Consider the following 24,518-nt stretch of genomic DNA (forward strand, 5'->3'; position numbering starts at 1 on the left):
TATATATATATATATATATATCAGACAAATAAAACATCCTGCTTCATTTTCATGTTGTTTTATGCCACATTTTGCTGATTCTGTTATATATGTCAGCCATTTACCAAAATTACAATCTATTTTTTCACTTCCTAGTGAGATATAAACATGTGAATAATTTTGATTATGAAATTATTTCATTAAAGAATATCAATTTCAAAAGAAAGATATTGTCTTGAAACTTGAAAGAATAAGATATTATTATTCTATATTAACATCCTAAATATATTCCGGGGAATGTGTTTAGCATAACATGTTTATTCTTGTCTAGTAAATTATACTTTATTGATTTGGTAAAAAAAATGTAGAATTGTTTGATGAAAAGAAATAACAACAATAATTATAAAAAAAAGGAATACCATAGTCCTTTCGATAGTTCTAATCTTACAATTTTATTTGTCAGTAACTCCAATCTAATAACTTAATTATCAAAAACTATAAATTATAATAACTTAATTATCAAACAACTATAACTATAAATATCCTAATAAGTTATCTACTACATTAACTACTCCAGTTCCTTTTTTTTTGTTGGTATACCTAACTAGTTCAGTTATGTTATTAATATTCAAAAGTTTGGTATATCTATTAGTGAGAGAACCAGAAGTCTTTCTCGTTTATTTTATGTTTGTTAATTAGTATGATTATTAAATTGTAAATAGGATCAAATAGCATAAAAGTAAAGCTCAAACACTCAAGTTTCTCACAACACAAACAGATAAATGGTTATTTCATTTCATTTCCAACATCACGATTAATTATGTTAGTGATCAACCATAGTTTTATTCTTAACCATACTTTCCAAACGAGATATTTTGTTAATCTCAGCTATCAGCTATGAGGACTCATTGATTATCGAAATCAACTCTCAAGCCTTTCATTTAACTTATTTAACGAATGACCTATACTAGTCTAACATTTTAAGGAGAAAAACACGTGTGAAGACTTATACAGACAACCAATAAAATTTTAACAAAATGTCAAAATTTAATTTAAAATGATAGCACCAAAAGATATAAATATGTTTGTCCTATATACATCTTTCACATAAATTTTTCTTGTAAGTTAGACCTGGATGAATAGTGATATGCATAACTACAAAATCCTCCTAAAACATAAAAATGAGACATTCAAATATAAACCAATCATTGGCTAAAAGTTTCTATAGGTTTCTCAACACATGATAAAGTAAAACTTCTAAGGGAACTTCCCTTTGTATATTGAGCACTAACAAGCAAAATGTAAAAAAAAAAAAGAGGTTAAACTTTCAAGAAAGTTTATGAGCCAGCACCAAAACTATTCAAAGAAGACCCATGGCATCAATTCAGCCTCTCAAAATCCAAAAGATCAATGAGAAAAGGAGGAAGAGCAACTCTAACCTCCCAACTTAAATGATATAATTGGGCAGACACAAATCCAAACAAGAACCAAATGGTGCCCCTCAAAAAATGGAGATGCAAAATTTAACGTTGAGATCCATTTCTAACAACACCATCTCCTTTTCCCAGTTGTAATGATCTTGTGCCATGTGGGATACTGCCAACCTTCAAGATACCAGAAGATTCGGCAAATCCTTTAACTTTGACTTGCATTGACCCTACTGTAACAACTTCAGTTCGTTCTTTACTACTAACGCCAACAAATTGCTTAGTGCCAACCGGTTTAGGGGTAATAATGACTGAACCAATCTTTAAAATAGAAGAAATGTCTTCTTTGTCAACTTCAACTTTCTCATCCACGAGCTTGATGCTAGGGAGGACATTAGAAGTGTTCACAATTTGCTGAGGGCCTGAAGTTGAAATCTGTATTTCAGTATCAGCATCATCTTTGGGCTTTGAATTCTGCTTGAAGTTATCAACATCATCTTTGGGCTTTGAATTGTTCACATCATTGACTGCAGGTGTATTTACAGCAAAATTCAAGTTGTGTTGACCTTCCAAATTTGGTATAAATGGACTTTCAAAACTCTTGATTAAGAACTTGCCCTTCTCATCTTGCATGATCTTCTGACGGTTTTCATAGTACATAAAGTCATCAAGCAAAGATGAATTCAAAGTATGGTTTTTGAATATTTCCAGCATTTCTAAACCTTTCCGATACATTATCTGAACATAAGATGATAAGAAAGGGACATTTGATAGTCAATGTTTGAACTAAGTAAACTTTAAACGTAGTGATAAAATTTATCAGTCAAAAGTCAAACAAAGCCGCAATGAAACCATAAACACAGGTAACAAGTTCTGTACTTCAGCAAAACTACCCGGGGTATAAACATACAGACAATAATGTTGAAGGTTAACAGAAAAACCTGTCAATTCTTAATATAATAAAAGAATTGCTAACAAGAAACAATAATAAATATACCTCTTGGGTGTCTCTACTATTAGTTACTGGCTTGTGCTCGTTGTTCTCTAGTATAATGTGCCTAAAATTTGAATTTTGAACATCTTTAATGAAGTGCCACTTCACAGGGAAGCTCCCACTCCATTTATCTTGCTGCCAAAAATTCATATCCCTATTATAATCAACTGGACCTACCATCTCAGCAACCCCACAGAATTGACCACTTGCATTAACCTACATTAAATTAAAAATAAAAGTAAAGTCAGTGTGACAAACGTAATAGAATTAGCTTGCACATAAAAAATAAGAAAACATAATGAAAACACCGAGACGTCATCATAATGGAAACTCACAGAAAAAAATAGGAAGACGGGACAGACTCCAGATTTTTCAGCTGCTATTTTCTTCGCATCCTCATAAGCATTATGCAGCTTCTTGTTTCCATGAGGTGTCGATGACCACACATTATATTTAATGCTTTTGTGTACATCATCCTCGCTGTATGATTTTATAACAAAAAACTTCGCGTTTTCATAGTCAATAAGGAAATCCTCCTTGTTATATTGATCAGGATAAATGATAATGTTCTGTTGCTCACTACCATCTCCTGCCTTGGTTGTATAGGCTTTCACAGACAACTGTTCCTTTGATCTACTAAGTCTAGGACCGCGGTTTTGATCACCCAAAAAATCAGGACCACCATTTACATCACTAGGTAGATTTCCACTGTGAACTTTTGGCCAAAATTTAGCAGCTGCAGACTGTCCTTTAGCAACAGATCCAAAATCAGAATATCCACTATAATGGGGAGCTACATTCAATTGAGTACGACGAGACAAAGTATTCCCATTAGCGATAGTATCTACATGTTGGTTTGAGGCACCGGAACTTCTACCCTACAAACAGGAAACATATACCATCAACAAGTTAGCAAGAAACAATTAATATTTTATAGAGTAAAATACTTAAATACATATCCAAGTACCAATATGAAGGTAGTCAGGTCAGGACACACTCATTTAAATCTAATACGGAAGGACAAATTACTACCTGATTGACAGTGGATGAAGGTATGTTGGGAAAACTACTCGCGGAAACACTTGCATGTATCAAATCCTGTGTCCTCCCATCATTACGTCTCGGCCCTCCGGGTACCCTGGCCAAGGAACTTGTCTGATTTGATAAAGGTTTTGAAGAGTTCTGGGAAAAGTTGTGAGAAACTGAATTGAACTTATGTTTCAAACCACTTCCATCAGGTCTACTGACAGAAGCACTGTTTCCATAGAAAGAGTCCACAGAACAATCAGGAAAGTTGTCAGGTGGGACAATAATGGGAATATAAGAAGATGAAGAAGCATGATTCTGATAATTGGGGAGGGCATAATATTGCTGGCCTCCAAGAGAACCATCAACTCCTATCACGGCACCAGGAATGTAAGGATTATATGGATTGTATGGAGACTGTGCATATTCATAGCTATAATATACATATGGCGTATTTTCATTCTGTGAACTCTGAGACAAAAAAAAATGAAGACAAACATTAAAATCAGCCAATGATTCAAAACAAACAATAGAGAGAGAGAGAGGAGCTAGGCTCACCATGTACTGAATATCGGGACCATCTACACCAAAAACCCGATGGTGATCCTCCCATTCCCCAGGTGATTCAAATCCTAAGCACAACAGATAATCAATATCATGCATATTTAAAATGTAACCAACCCAAAAAGTAGTGACATTATGCTTTAAATTTACCTGTAGAGTAATACCCATAATTGGTGGCAGCAGGGTAAAACAAATTCTGATCAACAACAAACTCTGGGGCTCCTTCATTCAACATTACTTTAGTTTGTCCAAGATTAGAGCTTGTGAAGTGTGAATTCAAATCAACACCTTCAATCTAAGTCAAAAAGGGATGCACACATTATTGATAGTCATACTTCATAAATATTGATATACTTAAAGAATGCAGAGTTTCAAGAGTGTTTAAAATCGTTAACCTTGATATATCAAAGTTGAAACAACAGAAGTTATAAGATTTCATTCAAAAAAATTACCAAGTAAGCTTCTGGGTTTCTAGTTTCGGAAAACCCATACATTTCCATACCAGAACTGCCACCACTGTAGACAGTCACGAAATGAAGTATATAAGCATTCAAAACAATTCAAAATTTACTATTGGCCATACTAATCATCAACGAATAAAAAACTAAAAGTATACAGAAATACTCTAAATCAAAATCATTTCTGCACATATCATAAAACTTCTCCGAGCCACCAAAACCTAAATACATAGCTCATTAACTAACAGATTAGAAAATCCAATTTCACAAACTAAAACCTAGAACCCGAATCCCAATTTCCTCAAACCTAATATAAAAACCAAAAGAGTGTGCTCTAAACATAGAAAACACATGAATAATAAAATAAGACCATGAATCACTAAATTTAAGAAATAGAACTTCAAGTAGGAAAGAGAAACAAAAGAAGGAATAAAAAAGCGCGCACACAGAAACAAGAGAATAAAATATTACCCTAAAAAATAGAAAGAAAACGAATCAATCCATGGTGAGCGAAGAACACAGTTCCGATACGGAATTGAAGAAGAGAGAGATAGAAAGAGTATGATTCTGCAACATTGTGAAGCGGGAAGGAGAGAATTTACGAAACCCTAAGCATGAATCGAAACGACGAAGCTTTTGGAATACGAAAGAGCCGTTTTGATTTGAGAGAGGAAAAAAACAAAATACCAGAGATTCTATTCCCTCACTATTTTATACATACAACGCGTTTTGCTAAGTATTACCTAAACTACCCCTCTATGCCTTTGCATACAACGAAAATGCCACTAACAATTGGAAAATGTTGACACTGTCGTTTCGGTAAGGTTACATGGCAGTGATTGTTTATCGTGACTGTCCAATGATTGGTTCATGAGTTAATTTGATTTGCCTATAATGCCCTTCGAATTTCTTAAACATGAAGATAAAGATTGGAGAGGACATAATAGGAAGTAGAAGGGGATGTGAGTATCGCCTCACGTTTTCCCATAAGAGAATTTGATTTTGTTTTTTTTTCATAGTTACACAAATCATACTGGTTCAATTTTCGATATTGGTATGCTATAATAATTATAATTAAACCGATTAAAATTTATTGAAATGTATGGAACCAGCTAAAAGCTAAAACTAGTTTTACTTATAAAAAAATTATATTTTAAAAATGATACATCAATAATTCAAACATTAAACTTAATAGTTATTTGTATCATGGTTGGTCAAAATATTCTAATTTAAACCGTGAAACTGATGGAATCAAACCAAGCCAAAACATAAAATGTAGTTCAATTTTGAGATCTGGTTTAGTTTCTTTTTTAATGAACTGTTTAAGTTCGATTCGATTTAAGGTTTTGAAAATTTTAGAACCATAAATCGAGCCTCATATTAAATAAATAAGTATTATGGAATAATATTGTACTATTGTTTAAACTCTTCGGTAAATTTTATGATTTAAATTACCAATGTCAATGTATAAATTTTATACTCTTTAAATTATTATATAACTTGTATAAAATTGTACAAACCATGTTAAAAATTTATAAATTCTCATTAGTTAACTTTTTATATCAAATCATGCTTGGTTAAAACTTATACTGAGAGGAAATGGAAAAACAAATGTGTATGAAACAATAATTAACATAAAAAAACAATGTCAGATACCTAAGCAACAATCTATCAAAATAATTGGAAAGAATCCAACATGATTATTTATCCCAATTCAACAACAAAAGTACATTAAAATAAATAAAATGAAACCCAAATCATTAAACCAGACAAAATGATGAAATGAAAGTCTGAACACTGTTACACCAAACACTGAACTCAAAAAAGCTGCAGTGTATTATATCTTTACCAATATTTCAAACTCATGTCATTAGAATCACCATGCAAAGCCAATCTCAACAAATGTGAGAGGATAACATAGTCATCATTCAATAGACAAAAGTTAATGCCCATTCAAAAATTGAGATTTGCATAGCAGCTTCAAACACCAGAACCTGGTTGATGAGAAAGGTCTACAGCCTCTGGATTATCTGGGCCAGTACTCCCAACAACAGGTACTTGCTCCACATGTTCAGCTCCCAACATTTTTGGATCAGTAGCAGCTCCTACTTCTGGTGCTATATCAGAAAACTTACTTGGTCTATTGCGCCTAACATAAGCGACGGGGCTGCGGCTGCGGCTACGACTGTAACTTCTACGGCCACGGCTACGGCTGCGGCTCCTATGTGGGCTAATACTGCGGCTGTAGCTGCGACTACGATCACGAGACCAACTGCGGCTTCGGCTTCGACCCCTGCTCCAGCTCCTACTTCTGCTTCTGCTGCGGCTTCTGCTGCCAGCATCCCATGTCCGAACTCTTTCAGGACTACGACTAGTACTTCGGCCTCTGTTTCTGAAACCAACATCTCTTCTATTGTCAAATCGCCCTCGTCCACGCCCTCGTCCACGCCCATCCATGCTGTACCGATCATTCGTGCCCTCTTCATCTCTACCCCAACCACCGTGACCCCCACGAGGGCCATCAAATCCCCTACCTCTATTACCCCTACCTGAAATGAAATCACCTCTCCCACCTCGCCCACCAGATCCATCCCTAATGCCACCACGACCACCAAATCCACCATCCCTCAAGCCACCAGGAGAACCACCAAACCCACCATCCCTCATGCCACCAGGAGGACCACCAAACCCACCTTCCCTCATGCCACCACGACCACCAAACCCACCATCCCTCATGCCACCACGACCACCAAAGCCAGCATCTCTCATCCCACCACGTCCACCAAAGCCACCATCTCTCATCCCACCACGACCACCACCCTCCCAGCGCCCACCAACACGACCACCAGAATCAAACCGATTCATTCCACCCCGATCCTTTCCAAAATTGGGTGGACCACGTGAAGCTATATCTCTCAGCTGTGGAAGCACATGCTGGTTAGCACCCTCCAAAACTTTGATTAAATCACCTGCATGCTTCCAGTCCTGCTCAGAGAAAAATGTATATGCCACTCCAGTAGCACCTGCCCTTCCGGTTCTTCCGATACGGTGTACATAGTCCTCAACTCCAGTGGGAAAATCATAGTTGATCACCACCCTACCATGTGGAAAATTCACAAATTTATATAAGATGCATCATCATACAACTTACAAACAAAATGAAGGGATGTAATAGGATAACCATTATCTACAACATGCACGTGTCATATGAAAGAACCCATCATATGACACCTGTTCACCTGAACACTAAAGACTCATGTAGAAAATTCAAAAAATTCAATTAAGATCCATCACCATACAACTTACAAACAAAACGAAGGCTGAGATGTGCTTTACTAATAGGATCATCATTATCTACCACATGCACATGTCATATGAAAGACTCCATCATATGAAACACTGAATGATAAGAAATTTAGTTACAAAGATGCTAACCTTATATCTTTGATGTCAAGCCCACGAGCAGCAACATCTGTTGCAACCAGAATTGGTGACTTGCCAGACCGGAACTGATTTAAAACATAGTCTCTCTCACCTTGAGACTTGTCTCCATGAATTGCAGCAGCCCCAAAACTACGACCAATACTACGGGCAAGCTGATCACATAACCTCTTCGTGGAACAAAATATTATGACCTTAGAACCCCGTTCTTGCTGACTGAGGATCTCCTCCAAACGCCTCTGTTTCTCCATTTGTGATACAACTTCAACATACTGCCCATTTACAAAATGCATTATGCAGGGAAAGGAATTGAGTCACCAAGAAACGAAAAACGAAAGATAATATTCTTCATTTGATAGATATAAATACTTTGTTGGTCCCTGAACTTTGTGGGGAATCTAAAATAGGTCCCCACACTAATAAAAGTTTTTAATTGAGTCTTTAAACCTATAAATAGTTGTGATCGAGTCCTTCAGACACATTTGCATTAGGGATTCCTTAAGAAATCATAAAAAGGCAGCTCGGTGCACGAGGCTCCCACCTAGTAGGATTGGGGGATGGGAGGGTAGAAGTAAGCAACCTTACCCTCGCCTACTCCTGAAGTTACAGGTCCCTAAACTTTCTGATAAAACTCAAATAAGTCCATCTGCTTTTGGGGGGAATTCATAACTTAACAGACCCTTAACAGAACTCTGATCGAAATATGTATGAGATGCTCGTTTACAAATGTTCATAGGTCTAAGGTCCCAATTAAAAGTTTTATTACAGGGACCTATTTAAATTTTCCTAAAAAATCAGGGACTAAGACCAATACTGTGGGATATTATATGATACTTCAGTCCCAATAACATTGAATAAGAGCAATCAGCAGTCACAGAATGGACCACGAATTAATAAAATCGGTAACTTTGACCTTTCAAATCACTGATAAAGCAACATAAAAGTACCACTGGTCATATGTTTTTTAACGGAGTGGACACTGATTGGGTACCTGCGTGATAGATTTATTTGCAGCAAGCTCATCTACATTTCCAATGTTAACCTGGACTGGATTAACAAGAAGATCACTGGCAATTTTTCTTACTTCCTTTGGCCAGGTTGCTGTATACATGAGAGTTTGTCTGCGTGGGGGAATCTCATTCACAATCTTACGAATTTGAGGTTCAAAACCCATATCAAGCATCCGATCAGCCTCATCAAGCACAAGGAGTGAAACTTGCCCGAAGTTAATTTTCTTCATTTCGAGGATATCATTGAGGCGACCAGGTGTGGCAACAACAATGTCTGCTCCCCGATCTAATTCTTTTAGCTGAAGAGCTTTAGGTGCTCCACCATACAAACACTACAGAAGGAAATGAAATCAAGAGATACGACAAAGATAATGGCCAACAACTTTATAGACTACAAGTGCAAAAAAAGGTGTTGAAATGCTCAGGACATACCGTGCAAGAGATCCGTGAAGAACGGCCAAATTTAACAACCTCATCTTGGATCTGTGTTGCAAGTTCACGTGTTGGAGCCAAAACCAAGACAGTAGGGCCATTTAGGGCATTATTATGTCGCTGTCTAAGAAGAAGGAAGGCAGGAATTACATAGCCCAATGTTTTCCCAGAGCCTGTTTTAGCAATTGCCACTATGTCTCTACCCTGTAGTGCAACAGGCCATGTTTGAGCCTGAATTGGCGTAGGATTGGAGAAGCCAGCAGAATATATCTGAAATTAGAGAATATGGCAGGCAATCAGGCCAATGAACAATTAACACAAACAATGCCTTTTGATTTAGAAAACACCAAGCTACACTCAACAGTATACATAATTTTTAGCAGACAATGAACAAAAAGACACATAGGTTATGGTTGCTTACTGAAGCAACTTGAAGCATTTAAAAAAGGCTAAAAAGACATAAGAGGAGGAGCCAATATCAATCAAAAAATCCCACATCACATGAGGTGAAATTTGAATGAAGGGCCATCCACCCTTATAGAAGATGCTCAAGAAAGGTTCCAAACATCCATTTTGCAGGCTCCAAAAATCAGGATGGTAGTTGCACTTGTAATTGTGCCAATGGCAGATTAGCAATGCAGCGTACGACATATGCTCCTGCTCTGGAGCAGATATCGCACCTGCGACAAGCGAGAAAATATGAGTTTAAAAGTAAGGTTTAAGTTCAAAGAAAGGGGGAGAAAAACCATTATTTTCCTAGGAAGGACAAAGCATGCAATACGATATAACACGAAAGAATAAACTTACCTCCCTTAGTAACTCTGGAGGAAACCCAGCAGCATCAAATGACATAAAAGGGGGTGGAATGTTGTCTCCCTATCCATTAAGACAGATACTCATGTAAGAAAACAATGCATCAGTATATATATACTGGAACTGTAAATATTTGAAACAAAGGTGATCATCCTACAAGGTATAAGAACATTGGGAAAGACCCCAAACCATTCTGCTTATACGTTAAAACATCCACTGAATAGCAGAAACCGTTAAGAAGAGATCATACAATATATATACATATATATATATGAAATATCAATAAATATGGGATTCGGTTGCTCTTGTGGAGCATTTTAAATTTAACAGGAAAGTTAATGATTATATCAAGTATCCCAACAGACTTTTAAAAGCTTGGTCATGTCAACCGAACCACATGCTATTTGTAAGAATACAAAATATTAAAACAAATAATAGCCCACTGCCAGGAAAAATAGTACATACTGTTGCTGTAACTTCATGTTGCTGACAGTAAAGTTCAGCTTGTGAGAGACCCGAGACATCTGAAGATCCGATATAAGGAGGCCTAGTTGGAGCATTACTTGAGACAGATGGAGGTGCCCCAATTGGAGGAGTGAATGTGTTATGCATAGCATTCCCAGCAATTCCACTTCCCCCAGGCATTACATTTTGAAAAGTGGGGTTGCCAATCCTCGCATCCTGCAAAGAAGTGTTATGGAATCATCAAGATAAAAAATATTCAATTAGAACATGGAACGAATGAAGCTTTTGAGACACATGCATTATAAACACAAAGTAGTTCTGAGGTACTCAAAGCAATTGGCACCTTAAAAGTGCTAGTGAGTTTAGCACCAGGATGCGAGATGCACCAACAAGTTCAAGCCTCGCTGAAGAAAGGTGTCAATATTACAACAAGAAACAGTAAATTGAACTATTTTGCATTAACTTGGCAATTTATTAAGATGGTCATTATACAAAACTTTGAGTTCTCTGCAGATTAGGACTTAGGATACAAAAGACAAACAACTGGTTAGTTTCTTTAACACATTATTTTGCCCCGTTTAGCAAGTTGGAACTTGGAAGCATGGAGTATTTGAATCTTTTAAATTATCAGTAAGGTATTACAGGCATGTCTCACTTAAGCCAGAAAGGTGTCTCACCAAAAGGGCAACACCTCAACCTGCAAGAGACCCTGACCCCTTTAGGCACCTTGCTGCCAGTGACTACAATCCTTTTTCTATGATTATTGTGCATACACTCAAATATATGAAAACAGACATTCACCTCAAGGCCCAAGTTAATATTATCTTACTTTTCTTATCTATGTGTATACAATTCTCCAAAATATTATATTCTACGGCACACTTTTATTATAAAAAAATCTGGAACACTAATATACCATCAAATACAGTAATTTCACTGCGAGGTGTTGTTTTCCTTTTTTAGGGTAGGAGAGAGGGTTTCCATATATTAAATCATTATTTTAAATGTGAACAATGGGCAGACAATGTCAACTAAGTAGAAATTTAATTATGCTATAAACCTTTGTAGTAATCAGCCCAATAATCAAACATGTCTAAGAACAAATGGAAAAGTGCAGCTACAATTCAAACTGCCGATAGGAAAAATATAAAGTACCTGTCGGTTTCCTGAAATGGGTATCTGTGCCAAATCCGGCTGATGACGGCTCATTGTTGGCACCTCTTTGCTAGAATTGTAGTGATATTCATTCCCAGGCCGGCCATGTAAATTGTCCTCATGGCCCATCTTTTGGCCAGCAGGATGAACATGGGATGGATGACCATGCATCATTCCAGAACTCATCTGGTTTTGGAAGTTAGGACCAGAACCATGTTGATAGAATAAATCAGAACCACCCGGTGGCGACTGCATTCCTGAGGGAGACTGGTGCACGTTTCCCGATAAGCCCCTGAATTGTTGTGGTTGGGCAGCATTAGCACCAACATTTGGTACTTTACCTGAACTGATTTCAGCAGAAACGTTCTGATTGTTATGACCGGGCAAGGCACTTCTTTGTTGATACTGGGATGGTGAATGTCCAACTTGGCTTCCATTCTTAAACTCTGCATCGTTTGTCTTCGGATATGCTGTTTTATAATCTTGTTGACTTTCAAAAGAGGGCTGACCATTCATGTTATGCTGAATGTGCTGAGAGTTAGGCTGCCCAGATGCATTCATGTTCGGCTGCACCGACTGGGAATTTGGTTGCCCAGATTGAATCATGTTTTGCTGATATGACATATAGTGCATGTTCTGGGGAGTGAATTGATGTGCTTGTGGTTGTACGTTATGGGATCCATGATCCTGAGACATGCCTTGCCCATAATGCTGGGAATGCATCGGCTGTGACGGTATCTGATTATGCATTTGCTGTCCATGAGGATACATCATCTGTTGTCCTTGAGGTTGCATCATGTGTTGCCCTTGAGGATGCATCACTTGTGGTCTCACTTGATATCCAGACTGTGCCAGCTGTGAATTCATCTGCTGTTCAGAATGAGCAACCTGAGATGGCTGCTGCTGCTGTTGTTGCTGCATCGGTTGCCCATACTGTTGGCCGAGGTGACTCCCCTGCTGTTGTTCAGGTTGTACCGTGTGTGCACTCGGTATGGGCGCCAAGTTCGGCGTAGATGCCCCAGGTGCAGGGCCTGAAGACGCAGGCGGGGCCAAGGGAGCAGGTCTTTCATATTGGGTATCATTGGTTTCAGGATTCCAATAGTATAACACACCAGTACTGCCATCAATCAAACCCTTCCATGGCTGCGGAAGAGTTGGATCATCCGGCGCGTATCGGACACCACTACCAGCAGAAGCTGCTTCTGCGGATGCCATCTTTCTAATATATCTCTACACAATTAAATAGACAAAAATCAACGTTCTAGCGTTTTACATAACATAAGCAACACTCAAAAATCAAAATCCATAGACACCCAATAACACCTAATGACAACAGAATTAGAAAAAAAATTGAATCTTTAACCTACCCAATGAAAAAATCCACTAAACCCAAAAATCTAATGGTTCCAACTTCCATATAATGCCAAAATTTTAAAAATTAAAAATTAAAAAATCCTACGAACCCTAGAAAAAAATATAGATTAGAGTGAAAAAGAAAGAGATTTATATTACCTCAGCTTAGATGAGTAAGAATGAAAGAGTGGGTTAGAGTTTAATTGTGATGGTTAAGAAGAGTAATGAGTGAAGATGTTGATATTAATAGTGGTAATTGGGATAAAGAAGCAATGAAAAAAATAAGAAAGAAGAGAGAGGCAGAGATAGTTAGGGTTGTTGAAAAAGAGAGATTGCAATCCAATTTGTAAAGCCCACATACTCTATAGTTTGTTATACGATGGGCCGTATTTAATGTTGGACGGCTGTGATTAAAGCCCAAGTCTCATGTGGGCCCTTTTCACACGTGGACGCTCCATATTCATTTCATCTCTTAATCTTTCCCTAGTTAATTATGGAACCAAACTATTCTATCAATACGTTTATAGCTGACATTCGTCATAGTGTGAGGCTCTAGTAGATCTTTATGATGATTAAAATGTCAAATGTTCAATTCGATACTTATTAAAAGGAACAATTATGCATCCCGAAATGAATTAGTTATTTACTCAAGAGGGTAAAGGGATACACTTAGTAGTATAAAAAACATGTTTATCACTACATGTATCACTAGTTTCTAATGATACATATATTAGGATAGCTTTCTAACCTATGAAATGATACATATATGGTGATAGATAGGGTGAGGAGGACTTGACCCTATTAGCTTACTCAATTTGGCCTTATCATGATTAGATCTGAATATGATTGGGCTTCATCGAATCTAGAATCGGATTCAAGTTCAAAAAATAAATTCGATCAATATTTAGGATTGGGTAAGATACAATCATGACTCAGTTTGACCTGAGTCATAATCAGTCACTCATCATACTTGTATATGTGTTTATTCATTTGTATATAAAATAATGACACATATTTAATCAAAAGTATCATTTGTTCACAATCAAGTTCTATTAGTATTGTTGTAGGAATTTCCGATCATCCTTCTATCAAACCCATTAGCTCACAACTAAGTCTAGTACTACTCATATATGAAAAATTGTGATGAGTGAATGTTATCTAATATCTATATACAACATAAATATTAGAGAATAAATTGGTCCCAAAAATAGATGTATATAAGTTGTTTTTATCGAAACTTATCTCCAATGGTGATCGAGGGTATAAATAAAATTTACAGCATGAAGGGCAAGAGGTTAATAAAATAAATTTCATTCAATTTGTGATTTCTTTCATACTTTTAGTTTAAAGGGATTTTTTAATTTAAATTATTTTATTTATTGCATTGGTTAAAATTAAGACGATTTTATGGAGGTTGGTGACATATTTATGTTTATTACACCCTGGTCTAATTATTGGGGTCCATTGTATATGAATCTTTTTAGTACTTTCCTATTAACTAATCAGTTTCATTTATGGTTCAACGAAACAAAACAATTTTATATTCATTTGAAATTTGACTTATCATTTAATTCAATAAATTTGGTTCTTAGATTTTTTTTGTTTCTCATAAATATCTTCGCAATAGAGGCAGTTATGTCTGAACCGAAAACATCCATAGGTATGTAATATTAACTCTTTCAGCGGACATTTTTTATCCACGAGACTCGAACTCGAGACTTTGCTTAAGAGAAATCAATCATGTATCACTTGAACTAACCTCCGTTCATATTTGATTCTTAGCTTAAATGAGTTGAAATCAAACTAAAAACTAAACTCATTAATTTAATGAGTTAAATTTTAGCCAAATATTGTTTATTTAGAGTTATGTTTATTAATTGACTCAATTATACATAATATATACAAAGTAAATATATGTATATATATATATATATATTAAAGAGTCTATACATATTAAACAAAAAAATCATCATTTAAATTAATGCATTGAAGTAATAGAGCTAATAAATTAAACTAACAATAAAGTCCTAACGTGAACAATTTATGAACTCAAGTTGAGTTTGAGTTTGAAAAATATCTTACATTTAACTCAAATCACGAAATAATTCCTCCTCGCGTGAACAATGTTGTTTCCAACCGTGGTTTCATTAAAGATATTTTGGGAAGAAAATAAATTAATATACTTTAAAATTTTAAAAATGATACCATAAAAAAAGATTAAATACAAACAATATTTCAAAAGGTTCTTATAATTATACCTTAAAAAATTAATTTTGTTGAAAAATACTAATATGAAACAAACACAAACACTCTTCTAAATACCAAAACCAATGAGTGTTGGTATATGCTTGATTCCCTTAAGCAATGTCGGGTTTGAATCTTGTAGATAAAAAGATGTTTGTCGGGAGAGTTAGCCCACATACCACGTACCTGTAGATGTTTTTGGCTCGGACAGTATACATGTGGGAAACAAAAAAACACTTTTTTAAATCTTGCCTTTAGAACCCTAAACCCAAATTGAAGTGAAGAACATTGAGGTTGATTTTCGTGTGTGAAAAATGGAGAGGGTTATGGATCCAATGAGAAGAGTCAAAAGGAACAGGACACATAGAAAGTTGAAGACTTGGACAATCTGGAGCATGTAATCGGTTACCATTGTTTCCTCCATAAAAAGAAACAAAGTCGGTTACTATTACTTTATTAAGCATAGAAAAACACAGCATTGGGAAAAAGTTTCATTTTTTGTGAGACATAACAAAGAAACATTGTTTTGAAGCTATGGAAGCTGATGCTGTTACAACCCCACAATTGGCCCTTGCTGATACTGATATCAATTGGAATAGGTCTTTTTTTTTGCTTTCTATGTTTTTTTCATGTGTTTTTTTGTGCAGTTCAAGTATTTGTTCTTTAAAGTTGATTTTTTTATGTGGGTAGAAACCATTTAGGAGTTCCATTAAGAAAGAGTAATATAGGTAGATGTGAAACATAGTGGCAGAGGAAGATTGTGAAAAGTTATAGGCGAAAATATTAGTGTTTGGTATTTGGGTTGTTTTTTATATTTGATAGAAAAATAGGAAAAATAATGGGAAATGTATAAATGTTTATGGGCATCCATTTGTGAAGAAACTAGAAAATTGGATTTTGCCACATTTTTAGGTCGGAATGTTTTTACATAATTGGCATCACATTTCCAAAATGTGCTCAAAACTATGCAAGATATAAATGCTACCTTAGAAGGATTTAACTTTAAGCGGTTTATCTATAAACGTAATTTATGATGGACATTTTTATCCATGTAGTGAGGAAAAGGTTAGTTGTTGTTGTTGGTGGTGGTGGTGGTTTTATTTTGTTTTACTATGTTAAAAATGTGTTTTTTCGATATGAATTTTATCTTGATGTGCGAAATGAAGTAGGCTTCGAACTAATATTGTTGTAATCCCAATGGTTTCAAATTAGGTTGGATAAGACTAAGTTCCATATTATTGGTGCCATTCTCTTTACTGCTCAATCAGGCTTGCTTCATCCAACAGCAGTGGTAAAGACAAGAATGCAAGTAGCTGGATCCGGACTTTCACAAATGTCGGGAATGTCAGTATTCACTCGCATTTTGAGGAGGGATGGTATTCCTGGAATCTTTAGAGGTTTTGGAACTTCTGCTATTGGATCAATGCCTGGTAGAGTCCTAGCTCTTACATCTCTCGAGATGTCAAAAGACATGATGTTAAAATACACTGAAGGTAAAGATATACCAGAAGCATCGCGTGTTGGTCTTGCAAATGCAGTGGCTGGCATGGTTTCAAATCTGGTCTCTTGTGTGTACTTTGTGCCTTTGGACGTGGTATATAATCTTACTTCAAACTCCGATCTATTCTGTCTCATTTCTTGTTCGCTTGTTTCTATTTATCATATATTTTTTTGATGCAAAAGTAAGATTTAGAAGGCGAAAGATGGATTAGTATAAGTCCTGGATAATGACATGCCAACAAATTGGTCTGTTAACAATACCTTATTAATTCAACACAAAAATGAATGCAATTGCTCTTCTTGAAGCTGTTTGTATCATTTTATAAACTTTGTAGGTTATCTTTCCAATTTACAAAGATCTTCCGAAGAACGGTTCATGGCTCTGTTTTCTTTCTCGGCTCATCTGTTTTTTATTTTGACAGTGGTTATCACGAAAGTTAGCCGGGAATGAATAATGTTATTTTCTTCTTTTGCTGCTCATCTATCATTTCACCTCTTTTAATGATAGTGATATTTAAAAAAAATAGCCGGGTATGCTGGGCAAATTGTACTTTGGCTGCTGCTAGATGCTTTGAAGCTGGGTTGTCATTTGTCTACAAATAAAAGAGCCATAGATATGCTTTTGCCATTATATTAGCTAAATAGTATTCTTTCCAATAATTTTGTTCAACGTTTTCTCAGATCTGCCAGAGGCTAATGGTACAAGGTCTTCCTGGAACTACAAATTGTAGAGGACCATTTGATGTTATCCGTAAAGTTGTGAAAGCTGAGGGTTTCCGTGGCTTGTATAGAGGTTTTGGATTAACAGCTGTATACCAGTCTCCAGCATCTGCACTTTGGTGGGGTTCATATGGCGCAGCACAACACATACTTTGGAGGTATATTCCTGTGATCATGTCTTACACCAATGTACTAAATTTTTAAGAGTTGTTTCCTTTCTCATTTTAATCCGTGCATGCTTATTGATTATAGGAGTTTCGGTTACAAAGATGATATGGAGAACAAACCTAAAAATGTGGAAATGGTGATAGTACAGGCTACAGCAGGGATGGTGGCCGGTGCGTGTTCCTCTGTTATTACTACTCCCATTGATACTGTAAAAACACGTCTTCAGGTATACGAAACTTGTTTTTTTAAATTTGGTGTTACTTAATAAGAGATTTTTAGTACCTGAAATTGGCATTTGGTTGAGCAATGTTCCTCCCTTTTTTCCTGACTTTATTATGGTTATTTTGGATTTGCACAAAGGTTATGGATAACTATGGTTCTGGAAGACCATCAGTACTAAAGACAGCGATGACTCTCCTCAAGGAAGATGGATGGTGGGGATTTTACCGTGGGTTTGGACCTCGGTTTTTAAATATGTCACTGTATGGAACAACAATGATTGTTACTTATGAACTGATAAGTATGTCAAATCTTTCTTTTTCTTTTTTTGGCATCGATTCACTTTTAGAATGACTAGTTGATATCAGCTGCAATGCCCTTTATTATGGCATGTTTTTCACATAATGTGATTTCAGCTTTCGGTTACATGCGGAAGTTCTCGACTTTAAGCAAGTTTTTAACTTTAGTTATTTAATTTGAATGTAACATCTTCCTCCCTCACCCCCTCATCACTGTATGAGTTTAGTACTGACAATGTTAACTACTTGTTTCCTCAACTCTTAGGTGGTATTTGGATTGTTTTTACTTTAACTCTCAATTGGTATGTTTTTACTAATGTTGCAAAACAATACCTTGTTTTAGTTTTCTTCATTGTTTTCAACTGCGAAGGAACTGGTGAAAACAACTTTTTTCCTTGTTTTCATCATTCCCTTTAGAAAAGTATAAAAACACTGAACAAATGAAAATAAGGTGACATTTTCTTATAGATGTTAGTGAAAACATATCAAGCCGAATACCTCCTTACTTGCCGGATGTATGACAAAGATGCACTAGTGTAAGTCTTTCTTTAAATGTATAACAACTACTATGCTTGTGATTTGTGAAGTTTCTTTGTCCTTAATGTGACCTGAATGGTACTCTTATCTTTTAGGATATGTTTGCAAGTTGAGTTTTGAAATGGAAGGAAGGGAAAATGAATGCTTCAGAGCTATTCACAAGTGTATTTCATGGCTCACAAGCCTTCTCTTTCCATTTTTTCCCTTCAAAACTCAACTCGCAAACCGACTCTTAGTTTTAGGATCCGGACAAGCCATTCTGATAAATTGGAGGCTTCATTCTGATATAGCTAATCCTTATTTGTTCTCTTCTTATCCCTTATAACAGAGAGATTATCAGTGCAACCAAGCTGAGGTTTTCCCTTAACAAGTGCTACAGTACTATCCGGGCCATGGCAACGATTCGAGGCACGTCATTGTAGCATGTTTAGCTTGTGTGTTGAGACATAGCAAATTGATGGATACCTTCACCCTCAAGCACACTGCATGATGTAGTATATTGCAAGGCCTGATGAATGTAGACTATTCTCAAAGATGTGGCACTCCTTCTCAATATTCTTTCTTCTGAGAACATATCTTTTGTTACTTACATGCTGTAATGTAAATTCATAGGAATGTTTGTGTCTTATGTAAGATTATTGATCTTAGGAATTTAATGTTGGAAATTGTTTTGGAATTAGGTAGCTTGAATCTATTGTTTGTTTGCACATTGAATACTGTAGTAGCAGAGATATTGGCATGTTGCATTGAGAAAAGAATAAGTGATTTGCATAGGAATATTGAAAAATGTCAAAGGCAAAATTTTGGTTATTGTAAGTGGTGGAAAATGAGAATTGTGCTATTTCAAGTACAATATAATGTTTATGCATTGTTTTACAATGCCTATTAAATAAAATTAATATACATAATGTAATGGCCATATAAAAACTTTGCAATGTTTATTCTAAACTGCTAATATTCCTGTTTAAAAGAAAACCGTGTTTCATTTCATTTCAAAGTATGTATTTTTTATTCACAGATCTTTTCTCATTTTTGGTTAATTAGAAAATTAAGTTACTTTATAATATAATATTCATGTCAATGTGTAGATAAATTATTCATTATTTATTTATTAAATATGAAAGATGAATATAAACTAGAAGAACCAATTATTGTATATTGACTAATAAAATGAATCAATTGTCCCATGTCACATCTATGGATGGTAAAATGGGTAACGCTTAGGGACGTGCATCTATAACCTGCATTTTTTTGCACACAAGACATATGAATTTTGCACATTTGTCCGACTTGTTAAGTTCACTGACATTTTCATTAGGCAATGCGGGCTCATAGATATAATTTATGGAAAAAAAGTAAGAAAGTTTTAAATAAGTTATGATTAAATGCGATTTTTAATTACTAAAAAAATTGTGATCTAAAATGATTTATTAAACTTTATATAAAATATAAAAAATTTGGTTAATTTTTTATCTTCGACTACTTTATTTAATTTAATTTTATTTATTATATATTTTTTTAATTATTCAGCAATGTCCGCGAGTCGCCCACAAGCCCGTTTTAAAACAGGTATGACATTGAATTTTGTTCGTTAAGTCAACCCGTACATGCTCGCATCCGCTTAAATTTTTTGGATATTTATGGGCGCAGGCAAAACAGGTCGGACGATCCATTTTGCTATCTCTAATCACATCTACTAGAGTGGAAGTAGAACCTTGATATATGCTATGATTATAGATAAATATAAAGTTAATGACCGAATTAGAAACTTGAAATGGCATATTATAATTGGGCCCTTGATTTCTTCTCAAATAAGAAAAGTACTTAGTTAAGTTTAATATTTGAATTCCTATTTTGGTGTACCCTTTTATAGAGAAAAATTGATATTTGATATTGTTCCTTTCAATCTGAATCTCCTCCAATCTTCATTTATCTCTCTCCTCTTTTCCTTTTTCCATTACCGTAAGTTCTTCTCTTTTTTATGTATTGCTCTAATTCATTTCATACAATTCGATTCCTTATTGTTTCAAATGTATTTGATTCTGAAATGTGTATTATAAGTAATGACCAATTTGATCAAAAAAATTCATTTTCTGTTCATTTCTGCTTGTGATTAATAATGAAATGAAAATGAGATATTAGATTGCTTTTTTTCTTGTTTGGATTACATGAAATTGAGCCACTTAGCTGTTTTTGGATTGTGCTCAAGAGATATATAATGTGAATGAAGATCCTCTGTTTTTTCCTGTTTGTGTTGGCAATGGTGTCTCCCACCAATTACAATGTTTCATTCAATTAACTAAAAAAAAATCATAAATGCAGAATTATATTAATTTGTACAATTTAATTGGATAGAGACGGAAAAGACATGACTTTTTGGGATAAGTGATTTCTCTTCATATAATGCTGATCATACAATCATGTCACATTCATTTCATGATTTTGCAACCAGAATTTTAATCATTCCCTTAAATTTTAAAAACAAAAGTGACTTTTGAAGTTTTCTTATTTTCTAAACATATGATCAAATATTCATTGCCTTCAAATCATGGAATTCTGGGTTAGCCATTATTACTTAGGTTAGTGTTCTATAAAAAATTTAAAATTTTAATCTTCATTTGTTATGTATACCATATGACTTTCTGACAATTACAATAAGGCAAATCTTCAAAAGGTAATATCTTAAGCTTTTGATTATAAGTTATTTATTTGTTCTAAATACAAAATAAGCTAATGCTAACACATATTAGATTTAGCATTTGATGCCTTAGTCCACATTGTGTTATTGGTATGACAGATAAAAAATGGGGTTGTCTTTTGGGAAGCTTTTCTCTCGTCTCTTTGCTAAGAAAGAGATGCGTATTCTGATGGTTGGTCTTGATGCTGCTGGTAAAACCACAATATTGTATAAACTCAAATTGGGAGAGATTGTCACCACTATTCCTACCATTGGTATGTTTTGTTTTTTACTATAATCATATGTCACATGTGAAATGAATTAATAAACCAAACTTATATGATTAGTTTGGATTATACAACTTATTGTTACCCTGTTTGGATTGAATGGTTACTTAATCATCTTTGCAGGATTTAATGTGGAAACTGTGGAGTATAAAAACATTAGCTTCACTGTATGGGATGTTGGTGGTCAAGATAAGGTGATTTTTAGATGCTTCCATAATTTTATGATATTTTTGTGTATATATATCTTTGAATTATTTTTAAAATTTTCCCTATAAACAATATCCATATCATGTAGTATTTGTGTTTTGTGTCTTTAACTATGCTCCTTGAAAGATTGGTATTTGAAGTTCTTGATACTGATAGTGGTTCATGTTAGGTACTCCACTATCCCTTGTTGAAATTTAGCATTGTCTTGAACTTGAATTTACTGACACACAAACCATGTTGCAAAGTGGTCTGCAATAGCATATAGCAACTACTCTTTCTTGTATATCTGTATTTTTCAACATTGGTGCATGTGTAGTTCATTATCTAATTATCGAAAAATGACTATCACCTCAGATTTTAATTCTTTTGTTTCAAATGATATTAGTAATACGACAACCAAAAACTAAGTCTTAATTCCACTAGGTGGGTTAGCTAAATAATAATTGTAATAGCATGTGGTAATTGTTTCAGATTCGACCTTTGTGGAGACACTACTTCCAGAACACACAAGGGCTTATTTTTGTGGTGGACAGCAATGATCGAGATCGTGTTGTTGAGGCCAGAGATGAATTGCACAGAATGCTGAATGAGGTAAAAGAGATATTTAGTTCTGTTAGGAATAAAGTAATTGCACTTATGAAAACTTCGCTGCTAATCTAATTTTATTTCTCATGTACAGGATGAATTAAGGGAAGCTGTTCTGCTTGTTTTCGCAAACAAGCAAGATCTTCCCAATGCAATGAATGCTGCTGAGATTACTGATAAGCTTGGTCTACACTCTCTAAGACAACGCCACTGGTAAGTTAAGTTGATAAACAAGGACCCTTTATACTCTTACTCACCCAACTTTAAGCATAACTGAAACATACAACAATCAAGCCTTAATCTCACTATGTGGGGTCGGCTACATGAATCGAATGATGTTGTAATGCTCTATCATAAATCATATTCATTGACAAACCATTAAACATAACTGAAATATGTATATGTATATTTATCACAGGTATATCCAAAGTACATGTGCTACTTCAGGTGAAGGGTTATACGAGGGACTAGACTGGCTTTCAAATAACATTTCTAGCAAGGTTTCTTATATTTTTTTAGTCTGAAGCCAAGGTTTAAACTTTATAGTCTTTCTTATTTTCTTACTACTGTTTTTTATCATTTGCTTTCTCTCTTCTTTCAGGGTTAGAGATATCATGGAGGTGCTGATTACTTTTCCAAATTGTTCATGACAACTGATTTTCGGATTATAGGCATCAATTCTGTTGTAATTCTTTTTGCTTCTGTTCTTTTATGATATAACAATTATCATTTGTCCTTTGTAATCAGGTTTTGGTTCAAATAAATATTATCCATGTATGAAACTACTGGACTACAAGTCTGCTTAAAGTGTTGTATTCCACATTTTGTATTTCCACATTTGTTTTTCCTCACTTTTGTTATATCACACTTTTACCACAACTTCTATAACAATTATTTTTACTCTATAAACAACTCATATCAAGTAATGATAAATGACATTTAACATGGAACAAAAGATAATGTAGGATGTTCTCACCATTGAAAATGGATTTTACTTTTCTCCCCCTTGCATTGATACTACTTTGTTTCATATGAGAGAGAGTTAGATATCAGAATCTAACATTAAAAGGACAAAAAGTTTACTTCATGAAGGTCTTAAAAGATCTAATGTAATAAACAGAGATAAAATTAATAAGAGCTCACTTGTGAAAACAATGAACTAATTTCATAAAGGGATAGAGTATAGTTTTTGAGCCTGTGCTTTAGTTATACTTACTTACATGGGTTAATATCTTCAACAAAAAGTTTGAAACAAAAGCATGAAAAAATGAAGTGTAATTTAGTAGTGGAATTGGAGAAGTTTGTTATACTTTTGGAAGACCTCCTTGAAGACAATAATGGTAGTAATGTTTAAGGCACTAATTTGCTCTAGACTCTAAAAAATGCCATATACAATTTGACACTAATAAAGATAATTTTAGGTAAGTATAATTCAACACTCGCTAGTGATCGAGCGTGAGTGACACCTTCATCAACCGCGGCGTTGAATTTGCAAATATTTATCCAGATGCATAGATCAGGATCACACCCTCACTCAACTACCCAATGCTTGCTTGATTTGGCTGTAGTATCAATCTTGAGTAACAGCAAGAAACATGTCTATTTGCACAGTTTCATTTATACACTTTTTCATATGTATACTTTATTTAAGGAATCTACCAACTACTAGTTTATTGTATTTGATAGTTACTTTGACTCACCAATACCACCAACCAAATGATAAAAACATTTACCAAACAATAAAACTGTTATAAAGAGCATCGAAAATAACGTAAGTACTAGGAGAAATTCTAGAGTGAATCTCTGTTTAGTAAAAAATAAATGTACAAAAAATGAAATATAGGCCAAATTAATTGGTGGGATCAAGTTGTTCCTTTCAAAGGAGACACATAACTAAGGCAACTGAATTACATTTCAGCCTTTCATGTGCAAACTGTTACAGTTCCTAATTTAGACAA

The 24,518-nt window shown here is 34.9% G+C and overlaps 4 protein-coding genes across 11 annotated transcripts; 2 read left to right on the plus strand and 2 right to left on the minus strand.

The window, feature by feature from the left end:
- Window positions 1,175-5,144, minus strand: LOC109329588. Of its 5 annotated transcripts, XM_019563277.1 has the most exons (9): window positions 4,920-5,144; window positions 4,443-4,506; window positions 4,141-4,285; window positions 3,985-4,058; window positions 3,433-3,897; window positions 2,736-3,278; window positions 2,404-2,616; window positions 1,925-2,144; window positions 1,175-1,885 (listed from the first exon to the last, which is right to left on the minus strand). In XM_019563277.1, exons 2-9 carry the CDS (start codon window positions 4,488-4,490, stop codon window positions 1,503-1,505), a joined length of 2,091 nt encoding a protein of 696 aa, XP_019418822.1. In that variant the 5' UTR covers window positions 4,491-4,506; window positions 4,920-5,144; the 3' UTR covers window positions 1,175-1,502. The 5 variants fall into 5 exon arrangements, with proteins under 5 accessions (XP_019418822.1, XP_019418821.1, XP_019418820.1 ...); XM_019563276.1 differs by having other exon boundaries at window positions 1,175-2,144; window positions 4,941-5,144; XM_019563275.1 differs by having other exon boundaries at window positions 1,175-2,144.
- LOC109329587 (DEAD-box ATP-dependent RNA helicase 46-like) lies at window positions 6,260-13,450 on the minus strand. 2 transcript variants are annotated; one of them, XM_019563274.1, is made up of 9 exons: window positions 13,277-13,450; window positions 11,765-12,994; window positions 10,610-10,825; window positions 10,139-10,207; window positions 9,332-9,601; window positions 8,881-9,231; window positions 7,884-8,161; window positions 6,424-7,545; window positions 6,260-6,372 (listed from the first exon to the last, which is right to left on the minus strand). In XM_019563274.1, the coding sequence occupies exons 2-8, from the start codon at window positions 12,977-12,979 to the stop codon at window positions 6,429-6,431; spliced, it is 3,516 nt and encodes a 1,171-aa protein (XP_019418819.1). In that variant the 5' UTR covers window positions 12,980-12,994; window positions 13,277-13,450; the 3' UTR covers window positions 6,260-6,372; window positions 6,424-6,428. The 2 variants fall into 2 exon arrangements, with proteins under 2 accessions (XP_019418819.1, XP_019418818.1); XM_019563273.1 differs by having other exon boundaries at window positions 6,260-7,545.
- LOC109329592 (solute carrier family 25 member 44-like) lies at window positions 15,590-19,520 on the plus strand. 2 transcript variants are annotated; one of them, XR_002105555.1, is made up of 7 exons: window positions 15,590-15,960; window positions 16,574-16,955; window positions 17,543-17,739; window positions 17,834-17,975; window positions 18,110-18,269; window positions 19,133-19,219; window positions 19,251-19,520. XR_002105555.1 is itself a non-coding variant. In XM_019563284.1 (6 exons), exons 1-6 carry the CDS (start codon window positions 15,896-15,898, stop codon window positions 19,156-19,158), a joined length of 972 nt encoding a protein of 323 aa, XP_019418829.1. In that variant the 5' UTR covers window positions 15,590-15,895; the 3' UTR covers window positions 19,159-19,520. The 2 variants fall into 2 exon arrangements, 1 of the variants encoding a protein (XP_019418829.1); XM_019563284.1 differs by having other exon boundaries at window positions 19,133-19,520.
- LOC109329027 (ADP-ribosylation factor 1-like) lies at window positions 20,636-23,393 on the plus strand. Of its 2 annotated transcripts, XM_019562688.1 has the most exons (8): window positions 20,636-20,766; window positions 21,602-21,756; window positions 21,892-21,962; window positions 22,447-22,566; window positions 22,655-22,773; window positions 22,979-23,060; window positions 23,162-23,208; window positions 23,263-23,393. In XM_019562688.1, exons 2-7 carry the CDS (start codon window positions 21,609-21,611, stop codon window positions 23,165-23,167), a joined length of 546 nt encoding a protein of 181 aa, XP_019418233.1. In that variant the 5' UTR covers window positions 20,636-20,766; window positions 21,602-21,608; the 3' UTR covers window positions 23,168-23,208; window positions 23,263-23,393. The 2 variants fall into 2 exon arrangements, with proteins under 2 accessions (XP_019418233.1, XP_019418232.1); XM_019562687.1 differs by having other exon boundaries at window positions 23,162-23,393.

Source organism: Lupinus angustifolius, chromosome LG16 (genome assembly GCF_001865875.1).
Source record: "Lupinus angustifolius cultivar Tanjil chromosome LG16, LupAngTanjil_v1.0, whole genome shotgun sequence".
In the NCBI taxonomy this organism is placed as follows: domain Eukaryota; kingdom Viridiplantae; phylum Streptophyta; class Magnoliopsida; order Fabales; family Fabaceae; genus Lupinus; species Lupinus angustifolius.